The sequence below is a fragment of the Marmota flaviventris genome, chromosome 4 (genome assembly GCF_047511675.1).
Source record: "Marmota flaviventris isolate mMarFla1 chromosome 4, mMarFla1.hap1, whole genome shotgun sequence".
Taxonomy (NCBI): domain Eukaryota; kingdom Metazoa; phylum Chordata; class Mammalia; order Rodentia; family Sciuridae; genus Marmota; species Marmota flaviventris.
The window spans coordinates 37543754-37566009 of NC_092501.1; the positions used below are offsets into that span (position 1 = coordinate 37543754).

The 22256-nt window shown below is 32.5% G+C and overlaps 1 protein-coding gene across 12 annotated transcripts in view; it reads right to left on the reverse strand.

Annotated features, from left to right (window-relative positions):
• Positions 1–22256, reverse strand: part of Shld2 (shieldin complex subunit 2) — a 79618-nt gene that overhangs the window by 5294 nt on the left and 52068 nt on the right. For 10 of the 12 annotated variants that reach the window (XR_011707306.1, XM_071611113.1, XM_071611111.1 and 7 more), the window contains 4 exons: positions 12469–12663; positions 12169–12303; positions 5594–5800; positions 325–553 (listed from right to left, as the gene is read on the reverse strand). Coding sequence is in view for 11 of the 12 variants with exons in the window: in XM_071611113.1 (XP_071467214.1) it covers positions 325–553; positions 5594–5800; positions 12169–12303; positions 12469–12663 (766 nt within the window). In the remaining variant the exon portion in view is untranslated. The remainder of the gene's footprint in view (positions 1–324; positions 554–5593; positions 5801–12168; positions 12304–12468; positions 12664–22256) is intronic. The other 2 variants (XM_027940005.3, XM_071611117.1) reach the window with 2 other exon arrangements.

Here is a 22256-nt window from a genome sequence, read left to right on the forward strand (position 1 = left end):
GTGTTGGGCGTGGTGGTGCATCACAAGTTTGAGAGCGGTCTTAGCAAATTAGTGGAAGACTGTCTCAAATTGAAAAATAAAGGGCTGGGGGTGCTGCTTGGTAGAGCACCCTGGGTTCAATCCCAAGAAATGCCAAAAAAAATTCCTGTTATAATTTCTGGACAATATTTGCTTTTATAAATAGCTATCTGTCACTCAAAGAGAGTATTTTATTCTCTTCAATTAGCTCTAGTTAATTTTTGTTAGAAAGTAATGATACATGTAATTTTTCAGTCACTTCCAGTCCTAAAATTTCCTTCACATTGGCTTGCTTAGTTGTCTTACCTATAATGTGTTTTCTTCCTAGCAAATGGCAAGCAGCTAAGACACTGTCTGTAGATTTTGTTTTCATCTGTTTCTAGTTCCAATCCACATTTTGCACAGCCAGTATATATAATGTTGGGGAGAGAGGAGAAGATACTCTTCAGGGAACTGTGAGCATTTAGAGTTATCTTCTGAGCTGCTGCAACAGGAAATACTAGTTCTAAAATTTGAGCTTTAATTAGAACTACTCCTATAAAAGACAAACAAAAATATTATAAATTATTGACCCAAATTATAATTTTAATTATCAATATGGCTTATGATATGGTTGATTTAGTCACTTAAAGATTACATTAAGCTCTTGTTTTTGATTTTTTTTTTTTTTTTTTGTCTTCACTCTTCCTAGAGAGTCTCACAGCTTCAGTACTGACTCTAGAATCTAAAGGGATCTCTACATGCAAGTGAGTAAAGATTTATTTGGCTAATATGACTAAACATGTGGATATTTTCTTCCTCCCCACCCTCTCGAATCATGCAAAATAAATTTAATCCTTCTTTTAGGAGAAAGTCTTTCAAATACTTGAAGCTAGCTAATATGCCCTCTTTCACTGTCGTGTCAACAATCTTTTTAATTTATTTCAGTCAAAAGTCAAGCAGGAGGTGGGTTAGTTATTGTACTCTCTCCTCTGTCCAAAAGTAATAAACCAATAGTCCAACTGTTTTTTATTCCCCTTCCCCCCACCAATTTTTTGCCCATCCATCCATCCTGGGTTATATAGCCACATGAGCACTGACAGTCCTCATTTACTAATGGTTTCTCATGTGACTCAATGTAATCTAAAGCATGCTCAATGACTACTTAATGGCTCATCATTCACCTGTTGAACAAATACTGAATATCTACTGTCTGCCAGACATTCTTTTTTTCCTTTCAGTATACTAGTAAATTCTATGAATTTATCTAAGCATACTCTCCCCTCTTCTCCATAATAAGGGGGTGTTGCTCAGCGGTAGAGTGCTTTCTTAGTATGTGCAAAGCCTGAGTTCAATCCCCAGTATATATATCTCACACACACACACACACACACACACACACACAAAGAGAATAATATAATTTTACGTCAATAAATTTTTTGTCACTATACAAACAACTTAGATGAAATGAAAAAATTTCTTGAAAATTACAAACTACCAAAACTCTCTCAAGAAGAAGTAGATAACCTAAATACCTCTATATTTATTAAGGAAATTGAAGTTTCAGTGAAAATCTTTCAATAAAGAAAAACCTAAAGCCAAGTACAGTGGCACAGGCTTGTAATCCCAGTGACTTGAGAGGCTGAGGCAGGAGGATCGCAAGTTCAAGAACAGCCTTAGCAACTCAAGATATATATTTGTGACCAAGTTGGGTTTCCTATAAATGCAAAGTTGTCTAACATTAAAAAAAAAAAAAAAATCAATCAATGTAATTAATTACAGATTAAAAAGAAAAACTATGTGATCATCTCAAAAATGGAGAAAAAGCATTTGTCAAAATATAACACCCATTTCTGATTAAAATTTTTAGTTATGATATATGATAACATCAATCAATCTGATAAAAAGAATCTATAAAAAACCTATAGTCAACATCATACTAAAAATGAAGATCATGAATAAAAACATCAACTCTCACAAAGTCTTTTCAATATTATACTGAAGGAACTAACAAGTACAGTGAGGTAAGAAAAATAAATAAAAAACAGAAAGGATGTAGTAAAATGTCTTTACTCACAGACAAGATGATTGTCTCTGTAGAAAATCCAAATCTACACAAAAGTAACTATTGAGCTTGGTAAATTTAGCAAGATTACAAAAATACAAGATCAATATATAAAAATCAATTGAATTTCCAATTATTAGCAACCACTGCAATCATATTTTTTTAAAAAAATATCATTTACAATAGCACAAAGGTAGAAAAACAAACATGTCTGACAAAATGTGAAAGTCTTATACTCTCAAAACACAAAACATGCCTGCAAGAAAGACTTAAACAAGTGAAGAGAAAGACCCTGATCATGAATTAAAAACTAAATATTCAGGTGTCAGTTCTCCTAGAAATTTATCTGTAGCTTCAACACAGTCCCAATCAAAATTCCAACAGGCTTTTTTTTTTTTTTTTTGTAGAAATTGATAAACTGTTTCTAAAATCCAAATGAAAATGCAAGTGTTCTAGAAGAGCCAAAAAAAAAAAAAAAAAACTTTGAAAAAGAATAAAGTTGGAAGGCTAACAGTGCCAAATTTTAGGACTTGTAAAGCTATAATAATCAAAACAGGTTGGTATTGGTATAAGATAGGCAAATAGATTAATATAACAGAAAAGAAAGTAAAAAAATAGACTACACAGATGTGGACAACAGATATTTCACAAAGGTGCAAAGCCAATTCCCTGAGGAAATAATGATTTTTTCAACAAATGGTGTTTACATGAATGGATATTTCATACAACAAAGAGAGCTGGAAAGAGAGACAGAGATTCAAGCCATACCTCATACTATATACAAATATAATTAACTCAAAATAAACCACAGATTTAAATAAAAATATAACTCAAAATAAATCATAGATCTAAATAAAAAACCTAAAACTCTTCAAGAAAATCTTTTGATCCTGGGTTAGGCAAATATTTCTAAAACACAAAACCAAAAACCCTATTCATATAAAAATAAATGGTTAATCTGCCTTCATTAAATTTTTAAACTTGTACTCTTCAAAAGATCCAGGTGAAAGAATAAAAAGATGGCCAACAAATTGGGAGAATATATTTGCCAAGCATATAACTGATAATGGATTTATACCTAGAATATATAAGGAACTCTCAAATTCAATAATAAAACAATCAACCTGATTTTTTAAAAATGGGCAAAAGATTTCAATTGATATTCCACCAGTAAAAGGCACATGGATAATAACTAAGTACATGAAAAAGATGCTCAATATTATTAGCCAGTAGGGAAATATAAATTAAAACAGTAATGAATTCTTACTACATATTTATTAGAATGACAAAAATTAAAAAGAAGGTTCCTATCTAATGTTGACCAGAATGTACGGAAATTGCAAATTTCATATACTGCTGGTGAGAATATAAAATATAAAATGGTACAACCACTGTGGAAAACAGTTTGGCAGTTTCTTAGAATGTTAAATATACCACATAATTCAGCTATTTTATAGGTATTTCACTCAAAAGAAAAGAAAGACTATGTCCACATAAAGTCATACACATGAAAATTTATAAAAGCTTTATTTGTAATAATCAAGATCTGGAAAGAACCCCAATGTGTATCAACATATGAAAAGATATGAACAGATAAACATAACAATACAGATGCATCTCAAAAGAATTTGCCTCCTGAATGATGACAGATAAAACAATGTATATACTATGATATTCCATTTATTTTTAAAAATAATAGAAAGGTCAGAAGTAGCATGAGTGGGAGGAAGAGACTACAAAAAAGCAAAAGGAACACTATTTTAACTGTAGTAATGGTTTCATGTAAAAATCCACATAATAGGTTAAGATTACTATATGAAAACTATACCCAAAAAACTGTTAAGGTTTTGTTTTTTAATCTGACACTTGGTTTTTGAACCACACTTGAAAGACACTAACTCTAAAATGAGATACAACTTTCAAATTACTGTGAAAGTACCAAAAAGGAGGCATACCATGTCAGCTTAAAAGCTCCAAAAAAATACTTGAGATTCTTAGCAAGTGGTCTCTTTCAGAGTTGTAATTTATTTCATTTTGGATCAGACTCTTTTTATCAAAATAATTACAAAAGTAATCATATTGTTTCACTTAAGCTACATGTAGCATTTTGTAAAATTTAAAATCATATATGAATTCGGAAGATTATTCATGCAAATAAAAAAATGAAGACAAAATTCTGTATCAAAGTTCCTCAGTTATTCTCAATAATTTAACCTATACAAGCATCAAAAATAGTAATCTTATAAAAATTCTTAGAAATTTTTTGACCAACTTCTTTCTTTTTCATTAAAACACTTGAACTATGGAACAAAATAAACCTATATACACATTCCATTATCTTCAATCCTTATTTCTTCTCCAAAATGCATTTAATATCAGAGTCAATGGAAAGCTTTCCATTACTTTCCAAAGTTGATAATCACTGTCATTTATTAATTACTGGAATTTAGCAACCCCAAATATAGCTCAAATGCTATTTGCTGTCCTTCAACTAGAAATTAGCATCATTTAGCATTACCTTTGTAAGTAGGAAGCCAATGCAATCTAGTGAAACCTATTTCCCAATGAAATTACAAATATTTATTATCACTACTGTACTATACTCTCTCTTCATTCCAAAATCCTTGGCCTTTTGGATTTAAAATGTATTCCTTTCCTTCTGTACTCCAAACAAATCACTTTAATTATATTTAGTTAAAAGGAAATATAAATATGTGTATATAATTCATAATCAAAGGAATTCATCTATGTGGTATGTTTCTGAGGATGAATTTTAGACACACACATATTTGAGTACTAGAAGGGTAGCAGACTGCATTTCATTATAATGAAATACCTGAGGCAAGCTAGCTTTATTAAAAAAATGTTTATTTAGCACACAGTTTTGGAGATTCAAGAGCATGGCACTGGCATTGGTATGGCTCTGATGAGAACCTCATGATGACTAGCAGGAATGCATATGAGAGATCACACTGCTGAATAGGGAGTCAGAGACTGAGGTCCCATAATCCCTTTTGAGAGCAAACCTCTATTAACTCAAAGATTTCCCAGTGGGTTCCACCTCTTAAAAGTCTATCACTTTCCACAGTGGGAACCAAGTCTCTAACACATGAACCTTCGGGGGACGAAAACATCCAAAACCACAGCAGGAAGTATTGAATTTTCCAAAGCAATATATAAATTTCACAGATCCTTTATCAATTTTAAATCTTAACAATCATGTCTAGATGACAGCTGAGTGACTTCATAAGATGTTTATCTCAACAGTGCCTCTGGTGAAGGTCATTTTTCTATTTCTGGTTTATCAAATGATGAGCTGCTGGTAACTATGCATGAAAAATATTTTACAGTGATCCCTAATAAAAAATTAACATCAAAGGAATAGAGACAGAAAGCTAAGAAGTTGTCAATGTGGGCTTCAGTTATTTGCAAGGACTTTTACTTTTATATTCAATTATATATTTTCTCACAAATGGTAGTTTCTTTGCTTATATTATCTCTAGCAACATTTTATGTGTATAAAGATCTTACCTGAATACTTATCCTTTAAGTGTGCCTCTAAATCTGACATCTTGACAAAAGTGGGTACACTATTTTGAAATTTTGTTTTAAATGTAATTGCCCTTATATCATCATCAAACAGACATTCACAGGATGACCAAGGCGTTGTATGCAACTCCAGGGTTTCCAGTATGCAGTTGTGCTGAACCAAAAGATATTTAAATTCCCAAATATAATCTTAAACAAAAACAAATAAAAACAAAAGGTTATCCAAAGGGAAAATGTCTAGGTTCAGAATCAGATTAAACAGGTTAGCTTAATTGAATCACTTAAATATAACTTTTATGACTTAAGAATTTGGGCATGAAGAGACAAAATATAAATGTTGTTTAAAAGCAATAATATAAGAATGTTAGAGATAATTTTGTTTGGTTTTGTTTTTGGTACTGGGTATTAAACCCAGAGGCCCTTAACCACTGGGCCACATCCTCAGCCCGTTTTAAACTTTTTTTTTAATTTGAGAGAGGGTCTCACTAAGTGGCTAAGTCTATCTTTGAACTTGCCATTCTCCTGCTTCAGCCTCCCAAGTCACTGGGATTACAAGAATGCCTAACCTAGAGATAATTCCAGTAAAGAATTTTCTAAAAATTTCTTGATCACCTAAAGTCATAATTTATCACAACAAACTGTTTTATAGAATAGCAAATTCTCATTTTAATAGCTACAGGCAAATATTTTTAGGAGGTATTTTTTAGGAAAATTGAAACGGACACAGGTCTACCATAAGCAATGTTTCACTGATATTTCAATACCTTTGTTATCATATTTAGCTGACTTTTCCAGAATGATAATAACAAAAAAGCATTTAAATATAGTAGCACCTACTTAATTATCTCAGTAATAATGCTAACTTTTAAACACAGTAGCAAAGATCTTCTTGTCAAGTAATCATTATATATTAGTAAATTCAACTTTAAAATGATAATAAAAAAGGAGATTTCTCAACACTAACTTTTCAGATAATAACAGCTGCCTGTTTAGTTTCCCACTTTAGGCCATAAATCTAATTCACTCCTACCCACTTAGCTCCTTAGGTTTATTCATTAGACTGTGTGTGTGTGTGTGTGTGTGTGTGTGTGTGTGTGTGTGAGATTAAACGAGTCAATAAATCTGTACAGACAGACTCATTACATAGAATTAAAGCATAAATATTACAAGTTACTGCTTAAAACCAATCACTTCTAGCTGATGCTATAGGCTGGGTATGTAGCTCAGTGGTATAGCACTTGCCTAGCATGCTCTAAGTTGCATCCCCAGCACCACAAAACAAAACAAACAAAAAACCAATTGCTACTTTTAAAATAGCCTTCTTGTCTTATTAAAAAATACATGCTTTGGGGCTGGGGATGTGGCTCAAGTGGTAGCGCGCTCGCCTGGCATGCACAGGGCGCTGGGTTCGATCCTCAGCACTACATAAAAATAAAATAAAGATTCTGCGTCCACCGAAAACTAAAAAATAAATATTAAAAAAAATTAAAAAATAAAAAATACATGCTTTGAAATCACAGATAAGCTAAGTAAATAAGTAGCAGCTTCATAATCTTAATACCCTAAAACAGAGTTAACACTTTTGTGGACAGTTGTTTCGGATTTTTAATTTTTTTTGCATAATGTGTCAAATACATACTTTACAATGTCATTAAATATTACTCAAATTATTAAATTGTGTAATATGCCATTGCACAGACACACCAAAATCTTTAAAATTATTATAACAATCTTCTATTTTGGTATTCTTTGCTTCTTGTTTTTCACTATTAAAAACAATACCATGATAGAAACATTTTCAGCTACATCTTTACAGATAGTTCTGCTCAGTTGTAATTAATGTCCTACTCAAGGTGTAATTAATGAGTCAGATACCCCAAATTATTTTATAAGGCATCTACAACTATCCTCATTTCCAACTGTTTATGGGCTATTTTCCCAAATTTTTTCCTATCAATTTCTTACAAAAAAAAAAAAAATCAACCATCATTATTATTTTATTTGTCTTTAATTATTTGCAGAGTAATTTTTCATATATTTATTAGCCATTTACATTTCCTCTGTTATGCTTTGCCTATTTATATCCTTTTCAATTTATCTTTAAAGATTTTTCTTATTGAATTATTTTCATTATCTTCTGACACAATGAAAATTTTTCTGGCTTGTCACATCTTTTAATTTTGCATATGGTGGCTTTTATGTTTAATAGGTTTTGTTGCTACATTTTATTTAATTTACCAATCTTTGCATTCCAAGTAAATTCACTTCTATTTTCTTCTACTACTTGTTTCTTGTTTGAATTTCTAATGCATCTGAGATTATTTTGGCACAGACATGAAATAGAATTTAATTCTATTTTTTCCTCAAATTGTTAAATGTTCCAAATGTCAAATATTCTTTTATTCAAAAGAAAAATGTTTGGGGCTGGGGATATGGCTCAAGCGGTAGTGCACTCGCCCGGCATGCGTGCGGCCCGGGTTCGATCCTCAGCACCACATACAAACAAAGATGTTGTGTCCGCCGAGAACTAAAAAATAAATATTAAAAATAAATCTCTCTCCCCCCCCCTCTTTAAAAAAAATTTAAAAAAAACAAAAGAAAAATGTTTTAGGTTGATTTTTAAATAATAAATTTATTATAAACCATTAAGACAGCAAGAGAAAAGAGAGGTAATAGGTGAAATAAGATTGGCTATTTTTAATAACCTGGCTAATGGACACTTAAGTTCCTTATCTGTACTTATTATTCTCACTAATCTTGTATATGCTTGAAGCTTTTACAAAAGTTTAAAAAAAAATGCAGATGCACACAAAAATTCAGATAAAATTCAAACTAAAGGTATAAATAAAAAATGAAAATCAAACATAAAACTATTATACAGAATAACCACAGATAGCATTTTGTTATATATATTTTCAGATCTTTAAATGTACATAGATACTTATAGATATACTTTTACTAAAATGGGATCCTCTTATACACCAAGTTTTATAAAGTCCTTTTTAAAAACTAAATAATACATCATGTACATCTTTCTAAGCTGGTAAGTATATATATTTTGGATAGTGAATACTGTATGTGTCCACCCAGACAATAAACAACTTCCTTAACAATTTCCTGCCACTAAATTAAGTTTAAGCCCTCCTATGACTATTACATATTATGTAACTCTGTCTTCCTGGTCATAGCTTATTGAATTAGATTTAGTCTGGGCAATCAGATTCTCTTTGCTGGGAATTTGGAAATGGGACTGGTGTTTCTCCCCAACCCCGCTTCTCTCTCTCTCTCTCTCTTGTTTTTTTTTTTTTGGTACTGGGGATTGAACCCAGAGGTGCTTAACCACTGAATCATAGCACTAGCCCTTTTCATTTTTTATTCTGAGACAGGATCTCACTATGATGCTTAGGGCCTCGCTAAGTTGCTGATGCTGGCTTTGAAACTGTGATGCTCCTGCTTCAGCCTCCTTAGTTGCTAAGATCACAGGCAAGTGCCACCATGCCTGGTAGGATTAGTCCCTTCTTCTTCTTTTTTTTTTAAGAGTAACTTTTTTTTTAAAGTTGTGGTGCCAGGGATGGAACTCAGTGCCTCATGCAAAATCAGGAGCTAGGGAGTAACCATCCTCTGCTTTCTATATTATGGAAAAGCAGAGAAATTCTAAGTTCTTAAATAATTTCAGATAAAGCAGATATACAGAGAAGCTCCTGGGGACTGCTGAAGGGTTTAGGTTCCTGGTTCTAAGTGCCCCTGGAATCCACCAGCACTCTTGCCATTGGCTACTAAGTGTCACTCCACATACTTAAAATTGTTTAAGTTAGCCAGGATGGAATTCTAGTTCTAATACAAGCCATTAGAACCCAAGTTCAGTACTTAGTTTTTTGTTTGTTTAGTCCTGGGAATTAAACCCAGGATTTGGTGCATGCTAGGCATAGACTCTATCACCTCTACCTATAATTCTTTTTGATACATCCCAAGGATTGCAAAATCTTCAAATGCGTACATTTTTATTTTTAGCCTTGTGATTTTTTTCCTTACTATTTAAAAACCAGCAACTTTATTTCCTCCTCAAACTTGACTCTTGACAGTGAGAAATTTGAATGGATGACTGAGTTGTATTTTAATCTTCATTCATAGAGAAAATAACTACTAGAGTTAGCAGTGCAATGCAATGGAGATACCCAGTGGGTGAACAAGCTAGTCAATGTTCTTGTATTCATAGAATTTCTACTGTAGTAAGAAAATTAATCAATAAGGAAAACAATAAGCTAGAATGGAATGCAAAGGGTGATCTGCCAGAGAGTAATTATGTACATTCCTGTGTGAGGCCTCTCCGAGGATATGAAATTGGAGCACAGATATGAAGGAGCCATGCATGTGGCACAGTTGGAAGAAAAGCACTCTAGGGAGAAGCATCTAGTTGTGTACCTGAAAACAAATCTAAGATACATTTAAGACCCTGAAACAGGAGATGGTTGGCACCCTTAAGTAACAGAAAGGAACTGTGTGCCAGTTAAGTTAGCAAAATCTGAAGGACAGTTGTATGAGATAAATTGTGATATATTTCTATATTTGAATCATGAACTAAGGAGGTAAATGGATTTCAAACCTCCATGCAGACATAACTATAACTTAATATAACATAAAGGGTTTTTGTTGTTGTTTTGTTTTTTTGGTGATGCTGGGGATTGAACCTGAGTCCCTGTGCATGTGCTAGACAATTACTCTATCAGTGAGCCACATCCCTAGCCCTAGTCTTTTTTTGAACATATATGTTGGGATTATCTGCATATGCTCTGTGCTTAGTTATTTCATGGGAGTACCTCATGATTTGTTATATATTTGAAATATTAAGACTTCTATTAAATAATTTCAGAAAAATATTGCATGGAAAAAACATATCTGAATAGATATTTTATTTTCCTCTTAAGAAGTGTACTTTATGTCTCTAGTTTACCCTCATTAGGACCTTAACCAATGCTTGCTACAGATGAAGCATGATCAATCTCTACTAGCAATGCATATTGCAAAGGACTGTGAATTTTCTTATTATTTTTTCTAAAAATATCAACTCTGTAATCTTCTATAATGACTATATAATTTTTTATTATACCATCTAAATGTCAGTTTGTTATCCTTAAGACCAAGTAAAACCAGTGCCTCATACAGAGGTAAATACTGAGAAGGTCTCAAGAAATATTAAATGAATAAATAGAATGTTAACAATTTCTGAAAGCAGAACCACTTACTTAAATGTCCTTCAAAACTGGTATTTTCTATAACAAAAGAAATGTCTTGAGGTATTAAAATGGATGTTAAAACTTTAAAACAATGGTAAAACAATCATAAGCTGAATTAACAAATGAATAAAGAACAAATACAGCTTAATTCTTTAATTCATATTTTCAATATTAACCTAAATACCATAGATAATCTGGAAACAACTTTAATTTCTCTTCTATTACTAAATAACTATTAACATTAAATGGCTACACACAATGAGCTGCTTTGCTACAGCTCCAATATAACCCTGACCTACATTTTTGTTTAGCATGCACTAGACTCATGTTCCAAGCTGTGACATGGTGGTCAATGATCACACTCAGTATACTAATACATGTTTGTCAGATTTCTCAACAGAACAAACATCTGTCACTGTTTGATCCTAGCATAAAAGTCAAAATCAGACTTATCTCAAATCCTAGTTATAGGCTATTAATGATTAAAAGACACAATGTGACAGATCCTATCTTCAGGTAACTATTTGGTAGGAAGAAGTTTGGAAAGAGACATTAACTCCTTCCGGTAAAAACTAATGGTTTGTATGCTTAATCAATCTCTATTAAATTTGCAGGGCAAAACAATTCATAAACCATTATTAAACTATCTCAACTAAAGGATCTCACAATAGCAAAAGAATTGCTACAACTAATAGATCTCCCAATAGCAAAAAGAAGTTATACTATTTTATTAATACATCAATACCATTTAGTGCAATGCACCATAAATTATCAATTTATGCTTTAGAAAAAGGTAACATCAAGTCATCTTTTTAAAATGATCATTCTATTATGACTCCAGTTTTAAAAGAACTGGAATAAAAACCTGAAATATGGTAATTTATTGAACAATAACTGTGACTTCAAAGAGTTAATATAACTGCCCTAACATCTGCCTTCTAACCAAAGAGAAGTTTATTTATCAGAGCACTTTGGCAGGAAAAAAAAAACTGCAGAAGCTTCTTCAGACTTAAATTTTTCAAGAACATTAACTGAAGGGGATAAGATCTTCACTAAGAAAGGTAAAGTAGTATACCTGGAGATAAATATAAGCCTTTATTTTGCCAGCATTAATTATAGATATTAACTATTTAGATAATTGTAGATAATAATTACTTAATTGCTAAGAGGTACAAAATTATAAGAAATTTTCAGAATATTATTCAATCATCATTTATATTTCAAATGTTAACTAATGTCTACAGATTCTCTTCATCTTAGGCTCATAAGCATTAATCATTTACCAAAATATAAATAGGTTAAATGCTTTTTTGGTGTATTTACCTTTTTTCCTTTGAAGTTGAGGGTACCAGGCTGCTCCAAGACCCCATAATACAAGCACATAGTGTTGACCTTGGGCCTGTTCCACTGTTAACATAACTTTCCTTTGCTTCTGTCCTCTGTAAGTGTATAATGATTCTGGAAAAGGAAAAGAAGAAAATGTGGATTGGGCTTAGTTTTAGCACAGGTGACATTATAATATCTCATGACAAATAAATAGTGATAACTAGATGATAAACTAAGATGGTCTTGTATCTTAATCTTTTTATAATCTAAAATCAAAGAGGCACTCCAAATGTTTACCTGTCAGTATAGTGATATCCACAACTCTTAGTACTGCATGGACTAATCTATCAGGTTGTAGTCGCTCCAATTCTACAAATTCTATACTGTTCACTTTCTGAGGCTGCCTCTGTGGAAGATCTTCAAGATAGAAATGTTTTGAGGACACATATGCCAGTAAATCCTGAAGTGCAACATCACTAACTATATTGGAATCTAAGGAAGGAAAAAAAAATACAAACAATGGACAAAGAATGGCAACATCATGTTTTCTTGATAATGCATAATATTTTCTTAGAACTAAATTTTATGTTATAAAGTGTGATTAGACATAAAACCTGACTTAATTTGTACATAAACATATTCTTAAATCAGCTTAAATGCAAAAACAACAGTTGATATTTTTCAGCAATGGAAACAGAATTATTTACTATATCAAAAAAAAGTCTGCTCTTTTCCCCTTCTTCTCTATTTGGTTAAAAATATCATTTTTGGGGCTGGGGATGTGGCTCAAGCAGTAGCGCGCTCGCCTGGCATGCGTGCGGCCCGGGTTTGATCCTCAGCTCCACATACAAACAAAGATGTTGTGTCCGCCAAAAACTAAAAAATAAATATTAAAATTCTAAAAAAAATAAATAAATAAAAATATCATTTTTCTACTAATTAGCCAAACTTAAAACTCCCATCATTTTTTGACTCCTCCACCAGTGTGATAATATTCATTGGTTTCCCAATCCCTTGAGCATGACTTGTCTTTCCCATCTATCCTGACCACTGCCATTCCTCTACAATCCCCTTAGCACTTCCCATTGGAAATAATCTACAAGACACCTAACTGGTTCTGTCCCTGAACATGCCCTTCCTTTTCCCATGTTTATGCAGCTGATGATGAGCAGCTGTAATGCTCTCACTTTGATTAGACTTCAATGCTTTCATGCTCTTTCACCATCTAAATACCACATATTTTAACAACCACTTCAGGCTCACAGGGACTTTTCCTCCTCTGAATTCAAGATTTTTTTTCTCTCTAACTCTCATTTGGCATTTAAACATGTGCCACATTGCAATAATGCTCAATTGTAAGACTGGTTATTTAATTCTTCATATTTAAATTACTATCTTGTCTCAATTTTTTCTCATTTTTGAGGCATACTTTACATACAGTAAAATATATGATTTTGAAATATACAGATTGATAAATTTTTTAAATTTTAACTTGTTCTATATGCTAACAGAATGCATTACAATTCATATAACACATATAAAGCACAATTTTTCATATCTCTGGTTGTACATAAAGTCACACCATTCATGACTCATTCCACTGTCTTTCCTTCCCCCAGACCCCTCCCTTCCCCTCCCTCCCCTTTACCCCATCTAGAGTTCACAGATTGATGAATTTTGATGCCTAAATTTTAATTTCCCTGAAGGAAAATGCTTGCTTGATTACTGACAAACCATAAGATATTGGCAAAAAAGTACTTGTTATTTTTTAGAAAGCAGAATTTATAAGCTGATTTATGATTCCTCTTTTCTTCTATTAATTTGCTCATCATTGTATACTCCGTCAGCTAGATTAAACCCTCATTATTCACTCACTCTTCGGTAGATTATCTACTAAGGGCCAAGCACTATATCAGGTACTAAAAATACAGAAACAAACCATGTCACAATCTCAACACTGAAGGAGTCATTGACCTACAGATGGACAACAACAAACACTGGCCACATGGTGTAAGGCATGTAGGTAAGCATTCCTAAGAGCACAGAGAAAAAGAACTCCCTGGGAAAGCTGGGAGAGGCTTTAATGAGGGAATACTTGAGCAGGGTTTTAGGAAAATGTCTAAGAGTTTTTAAGTCAAGAGTTGCTTTACATTTCAAGATAAATAGAAGGAGTTATAAATCTATAGATGCTTTTGATAGTCTGATGAAGCATTCGAAGTCCTATCTAAATAATATTTATTATAATAGTCTTCCTGCATAACAATATACAGCAGATTATCTACTACTGTAATTTTAAAGTAATGATGGTATACATGATATTCAAGTTATCTTCAATAATTGTACTGTAAGTGGGGTTATGACTCGGTAGCAGAGCACTTGCCTCACACATGTGAGGCACTGGGTTCGATCCTCAGCACTACATAAAAATAAATAAACAAAGTTTAAAAAGAACCCAGATATTTAAAAAAAATTATACTGTAACATGATAATATATGTGACTTAATACTGCTGATATCAATGCATATTATTGTCTTATTTGCAATGGAATGACATGTTAAATTTAAGGGGAGAGTAAAGAAAAGATTTCTAGCCAGCTGAGTCGATGGATTAGAATAAATGTTTGAAAAGTTTTAGAATATGATAAAAAGAAACATACCCTAACTAGGATTACTCAATTCCCAAATGAATTCTATGAAATAATGCTGATCTCACTTACAAAGATAATATATGTAAGAAAAAGGACAGCATGAAAAATGAATGAGGGGAACAATAGCAAGAAGTCAATTAGATTACAACACCACCCAACTTCAAACTTCCATAGCTCCAAATTATTAACCAGACTGAATTCTTCCACAGTATTTCCAGCACATCTGGACTCAGAAGAGCTGGGTTAAAATTTTGACTTTGTCAATGAGCTCTTGTAATTCTCTGGGCCGTTAGGGAAGAAAAGTACATATACTTTGGGGGGCTCTGTGTTTTGCATGTAACAGTATATCCTGGAAATGACTCATATCTTTTTCATTCTTTTTTACAGCTGCATAGTATTCCACTGTGTGACTACATTACATAATCATCTTCCTAAGTATAAGCATTTAGATTTTTAACAATGTTTTGCAATTATAAACTACTGCAATGAATAAACTTGTGGATATGTAATTTTCATATTATTGGAAGTATATCTCCAGGGAAGATTCCTAGAAGTAGGACTGCTACTTTGAAAGCAAAGTGCATATGTAATTTCATTAGGCACTGCCAAATATTCTCCAGAAGGGTCTAACAATTTTTGTTCCCACCACCAATGTGTGAGAATATCTGTATACCCACAGCCTCATCAAAAGAATATGTTGCCATATTTTTAAAATTTTACTAATAATTGAGAAATTATATCTCCCTAAAGTTTTAATTTTAATGTCTATAATTAAAACTGAGTGAATTATGTTTGAGGGCCATTTCTAAATTATTTTTTGAAAAATGCCATTCATTTCTTTTCCCTGTTTTCTCATTTCCTCTCAGTTCCTTTGTCACTCAATTTTTTAAAGTTCTTTATAGAATGAGATATTAGCCTTTTGTTTAGAGTAATGTTGCAAATATTTTCTTCAAGTTTGCCAGTTGTGTTTTGGCTTTCTTTGCAATGCTTTTGGTCATGAAAAGGTTTATTTCTCTGTAGTCCAATTCATCAGTCTTGCCTTACTGTGTCTGGATTTTGAGTAATATTAAGAAAGTCTTTCCCTATACCAAGATTAAGAGATTCAACCATGTTTCCTTCTAGTAGATGGTTTTAATTTTTACATTTAGCTTCTCAATCTGTTTGGTATTTGTTATTCTGTTTGTTATGACATGTTCCTAATTTTATTTTTTGCCAAATGGTTACCCAGTTGCCTCAACACTATTAAAAAGTTACCCTTTATGTCAATGATTTCAGATATGACCTCTGACATACTAAATTGCTTCATGGATGTGGGTCTAATTCTGATCTTCCTATTCTTTTCTACTAGTCTACTTTATTCACATACCAGTAACTCACTGTTTTAATCATAGAGGTTTTAATATTTCAATGTCTGGTAATACTGTCTCCCCTCACAGTTTTCCCTTTTCAGTGTTTTCCTAGCTACATTTGCATATTTGTTTTTCCATATGAATTTTATTATCAATTTTTATATGCCATAATAGTACTTGTTGGTATTGGAACCTCATTCAATTTATACATTAACTTAGGGAGAAATGACATAACGATGTTGAATCATCCTACCCAAGAAAAGGAAGATCTTTCCATTTACCCATGTATTCATTTCTTTTTGAAGTGTCTAAAATTCTTCCTCATATAGGTCTGGTACATTACTTGTTAAATTTATTCTGAAATATCTTCTTGATTTCTATCATAAATGAGTTTTTCCCTATCATTCTGCCAATAGTGTTTTAAACACACTGATCTTTTCAACATTAATTTGTGTCCTGCTGTATCATTGAATTCTTTTACTGTTTGAATTAATTGTTTTTTCATTCCCTAGAGACTTCTAGTTAGGTTATCAAAGCATTTATAAATAGAGATATTGTGCATTCTTCTTCACCCATTCAGATGCCTCATCTTGTCTAACTGCTATGAATAATAACTCTAGTATAAAATGCACAGTTGCACAGATAGTGGACATCTTTATCTAGTTCCTAATGTTAGCAAAAATTCCTCTAGTATTTATTTATTTATCTGTTTGTTTGTTTACTGGAACTGAAGATTGAATGTGGGGGCACTTTACCACTGAGCAATATATCCCCAATTATTTAAATAAGTTGCCAGTGCAACTTATTTAAATAAATTGCTAAGGAGCTCACTAAATTGTTGAGGCTGGCCTCGAGCTTGCACTTGCACTCCTACTGCCTCAGCCTCCCAAATCTGGGGATTACAGGCATGTGCCACTACATGCAGCCCTCCAGCATTTTTTCTTTAAATAAGACATTGGAATTTGAAACAGTATATCTAATTTATTAATGTGGTATTGTATTAAAATGTTACATTGATACTTATTGATACTGAAGGAGAAAGTATCCTTTAATACCTGTTTCCTGGAGTGTTTTCTTAAAAGGGTATTGAATTTTGTTAAAGCCTTCTTCAAGGCCGTGCGGTGGCCCCCACTTGTAATCCCAGCAATTTGGGAGGCTGAGGCAGGAGGATCAAGTTTAAAGCCAGACCTTTTTAAAATATTTTTTTAGTTGTAGATGGATACAATAATGAATACAATACCTTTATTTTATTTGTTTATTTTTATGGGGTGCCAGGGATCAAACCCTGTGCCTACACATGCTAGGCAAGTGCTTTATCACTGAGCCACAACCCCAGCCTGAAAAAGCACGTTATTGTTATTTTTATTTTTTTGTGTGCTAGGGATTGAACTCAGGGCCTTGTGTATGCAAGGCAAGCACTCTACCAACTGAGCTAGAGTCCCAGCCCTCTCTTTTCTTAATCACATAAGGTAGTTAGTTTATCTGTTATTTTTAAAGTAGAATTCTAATTTATTAATTACATTTATTGTTTATCAATTCTCATTCTCATAAATTCCTGCTTTTATCCTCACCATTTTATTTCTTATGGTTTCTTTGGATGACTTGGTTGTTCTTTGGCAAGTTTTCTGAGCTTAGGATTTAACTATTTTTATTCTTTCATTTTTACTTAAAAGTGTTTACCTAACAAATTTTTCTCTTATATCTGCTTTAAATGTATTTCATAGATTCTAATATATCATGTTTTCATTGTTATTTTTTAAATGTTGTATCAGTTTGTATTACCCTTTCATCCAGAATTTGTTTAAAAAGTTTTAAAACTTGCAAATAAACAATCTTGTTTTATTAATAAGTTCTAGTTTTACAGCACTTGGATAGGCATTTTTGTTATACTCCTTTTAACACTTTGGTTATACTTTATGGAAGTCACTAGTATTTTCTTTGTGAGCTAAAGTATAGAATCAATTTTTCTGAATGTATTGGGGGTACAAAAGAATATGTATTACTAGTGTAGAGTTTGATTAATATCTAAATGATCAAATCTTTGCACTATGTTGTTTAGATTTTTTATCTCTTTAATTATAGTTTATACATCAGATCTGTCCTATACTACCAAGGAAATACAAACTAATCCTATGATGAGATATTACTGCACATCTACCAGAATAGCTAAAATAAAAAATAGGATAACACCAAATACTGACTAGGATGTAGAGAAACTGGAAGATATATTACTGGTAAAAATTTTATTTTTATTTTTAAATTTTTATTTGCTTATGTAATTCATTTTTGAGATGGGATTTTACTACATTGCGGAGGCTAGCTTCCAACTAGCAATTTTCCTGCCTTGATTTCTTGAAGCTGGGCCTATAGGTACATGCCATCACACCTGGCTTACTTATTCATTTACTTATTTATTTTTGCAATACTTAAGTTGAACCCAGGGCCTTGCACATGTTAGACAAGTGCTCTACCACTGAGCTACATCCTCTGGCCATGTTAAGAATTTTAAATGGAACAGTCACAGTGGAAGAGTTTGGTAGTTTCTTATAAAACTAAATATATACTTGCAATACAACTCAGCAACTACACCTTTTGACATTTATGCCAGAGATGTAAAATTTTATATTCATAGGAAAAACCTGTACTCAGATTTCATATTTGCTTATTCTTAATATCCCACATTGGGAAACAACTCAAATGTTCTTCAACAGATTAAGCAAATGCTGGTAGATCCACATAATGGAATACTATTCAACACTAAAAAAGAAGTAACTAGGGGCTGGGTTTTAGCTCAGTGCTGAAGCACTTACCTAGCATGTATGAGGCACATGAAAAATAAATAAATAAAGGTATTGCGCCCATCTACAACTGAAATTTTTTTTTTTTTAAAAGAAGTAACTAGAGATATATGCAACAACATGGTACAGATCTCAGGGCATTATATTTAGTGAGAAATGCCAGTCTCAAAAGATTACATGCAACATGATTCCATGTATACAACATTCTAAAATGACAAAACCACTGAGATGGAAGACAAATTGGTGAGAATAGAGTTAAAAGGGGGAGGGTTATTTTTCCATAGGAATAGAATGTAGAAATCGACGGTGAGGAATTGGAATAGTGGTCCACTTTATGCTTTCAATATGGCCCTTGTTCTGCCAGTGCAACTTATTTTTAGCATGAACATGTTTCTTTCTCTTCTTCTCTCCCTGCTCCTCCCTAATCTCTTTCGCTCCTTAATCTCAACAGAAACAGGATTACAGTTCTTCCCCATTTTAGGCAGATTTATCTATCCTTGAGTACACACCTACCATAGGAAGGAAATAATCCAGACTTTGGGGATGGTACCAGAAGATCTCAGAAATGCCTGTCTCCCAAATTACTAAATGAATTACAATTCCAGCAGAGAACATGTGGAATGTAGCCTTTGATTCACCTCTTTAAAAGCCTTGTTCCTGCTAATGGGCAAAAATCACAGCCTCTGGAACAGGAGACCTGGTGTTTCTCCCTTACTAGCAAAGCAATAAACCTTTTCTCCTTTTACTAAAAAAAAAAAAAAAAAAAAAAAAAAAAGGAGGGGGGCGGTTGCAACTATAAGATGACATGAGGGAGTTCCTTTGTGGTGATAAATCCATTTGGTAACTTGGATTATGGTGGTTTTAACACAAATTTATACATAGACTCAAACTGCAAAGAACTACACACACACACACACACACACACACACACAAGTGTATGCCAAAACTAATAAGGTCTCTAGTCTAGTTCAACAGTACTACACTGTTGATTTCCTGGTGTTCATATTATACTAAAGTTATATGTCACCATTGGGAGAAGTTGAGTGAAGCATTCATGGGATTTTTATTATTTCTGTAGTCCCCTATGAGTCTATAATTTCACAAATAATATTTTAAGATTAAAAGTTTTTAAATGAAATAAATGAATATCTATATGCCAATAATTTAAATTTGTATCCTAATTTTAAACCTCTGAGTCTTGGACTTTGTATCCAGTTCCTATGTGATACTTCTACTTGGATGCTCCAAAGATATCTCCATTTTAAATGCCTGAATTAGAACCTTCCATTGTACTCATATACCTGTATTTCATTCTTTGCCAATACAAGCCACCAAGTGACTTAAACCAAAAGTCTCTTATTAGTAGATTGCTTCTCTTCCCTCATCCCCAAATCCACACCATCTGGTTAACTCTCTTTACAAATTTATCTCCAATCTATCCATTTCTCTTTATCTCCACTATAAGTATTGTGTAATTCCCTAACCCTCTGAAATTCCACTCCATGAGCAACACTTCCCAACTACAACCATGATATTCTTCTATATCTTAGTCCTTTATCAGTTTTCTCCACAACATTCTATTATTTGCAAATACTATATATATATATATATATATATATATATATATATATATATATATATATATATATATAAAATTCTCTTTTGTTTATTTCAGTATATCTTCCACAGAAGAATATAAGCTACCTGAGGGCAGGCATCGCTGTATCCTTCATGTACTGTTAAGCATAGTGCTTGAAACAATATCAATACATAATACATACATATTGGATAAAGAACTGATTTAGTTATTTTATGAAAATGTGTCAGTATTAATTTTTTGCTGAAGAACTCCCAAGAATACAGTGAACTCTTACCTTTTCTCAACACAGTGGTATCAGTATTCTAATTGCTGAATTAATTGCTGGAATTCTATGCTCTACCCTCCATAACTTCCTATTATTCTAGTTAAACTCTGGTATAATCAGATTTTCCTAGCTATTTTTCTATTACACTATTACAGTATTCTATCTACTATATTTTGCTAACTTACTATTTCTCCCATTGATCTTACTATACTGTTATTATATGCAGTTTTGATACCTTATATTTTTTCTTTCAATCTTCACAACAACCCTATTAGGTATGTGTATATTGTTTCTACTTCACAACTAAGGAGACAGGGATAGCAGGATTAAATATCTTGGATAAAGAAAAGACTTTGGAAGTACTAGGGTCAGGATTCAAATCCTGGCCTCTTAAATTCCAAATATTGTTTCCCTACTTTCTTTTCTTATTTCCTGGAGAAAAAGATAGCTGCAATTTTCTTCATTCAACAGCTTATTTTAAAGAGGAGAAAACAATTATCAGAGAAGGAAAATAGTTTTTCCTAGCAATGGTAGATTGAAAATAAGGATTCTAGCCACAGCTGACTGACTCAAGCATTCTTAATCAAACACTCAGAAATTGCACAGAAGAACTTCAGAAGTCTATGGAGTGGCTTAGGATTTGTAAACAATTTTTTTTTGTCTACCTATGTAAGTCCATTTTTCTACAGAAAGGGCCCACAGCTTCTCAAAGAGGTCTATAACTTCCTAGATGATGAAAAACTACCACCATAGTAAGAATAAGAAGGTAAGGGCTGTGGTTGTGGCTCAGTGGTAGAGAACTTGCCTAATATGTGTGAGGCACTGGGTTCGATCCTCAGCACTGCATAAAAATAAATCAATAAAATAAAGGTATTGTGTCTATCTACAACTAAAAATATATTTAAAAAAAGAAAAGAAGGTAAAACATGAGCCACAATGCTTTTTAAAATAATTTTGATTTAAAATTTCAAGTTTATTTTTTAAATTCCATTTTTATTCTTACTAACAAAAATAACTGTTTAGAAAACAACCATTTTAACTCTAATCTTTCCTAGTATGTTTATACAGAAATGCTCCTCAACTTAGAATAGCTATACCCTAATAATGCCACAAGTTGAAAATATATTAACAGTTAACCTACTACATATCCTAGCTGATCAATACAACACACACTACAGTCTCAGTTGTTTCCCCTCCTGATCAGATAGGGTAGAATGGGAGCTGCAGCTCGTTGGCACTGCCAGGCTTCTCAAGAGAGTATCATAGTGCACATCACTAGCCAGGGAAAAGATCAAAATTCAAAATCCAAAGTACATGTGTATTACTTTTGTACCATCATAAAGTTTTAAAAAAATTGTAAGGTGAAGCATCATAAGTTGGGGACTGTTTGCACTTGAAATACTAAGAAATTACTATGTTTAAAATA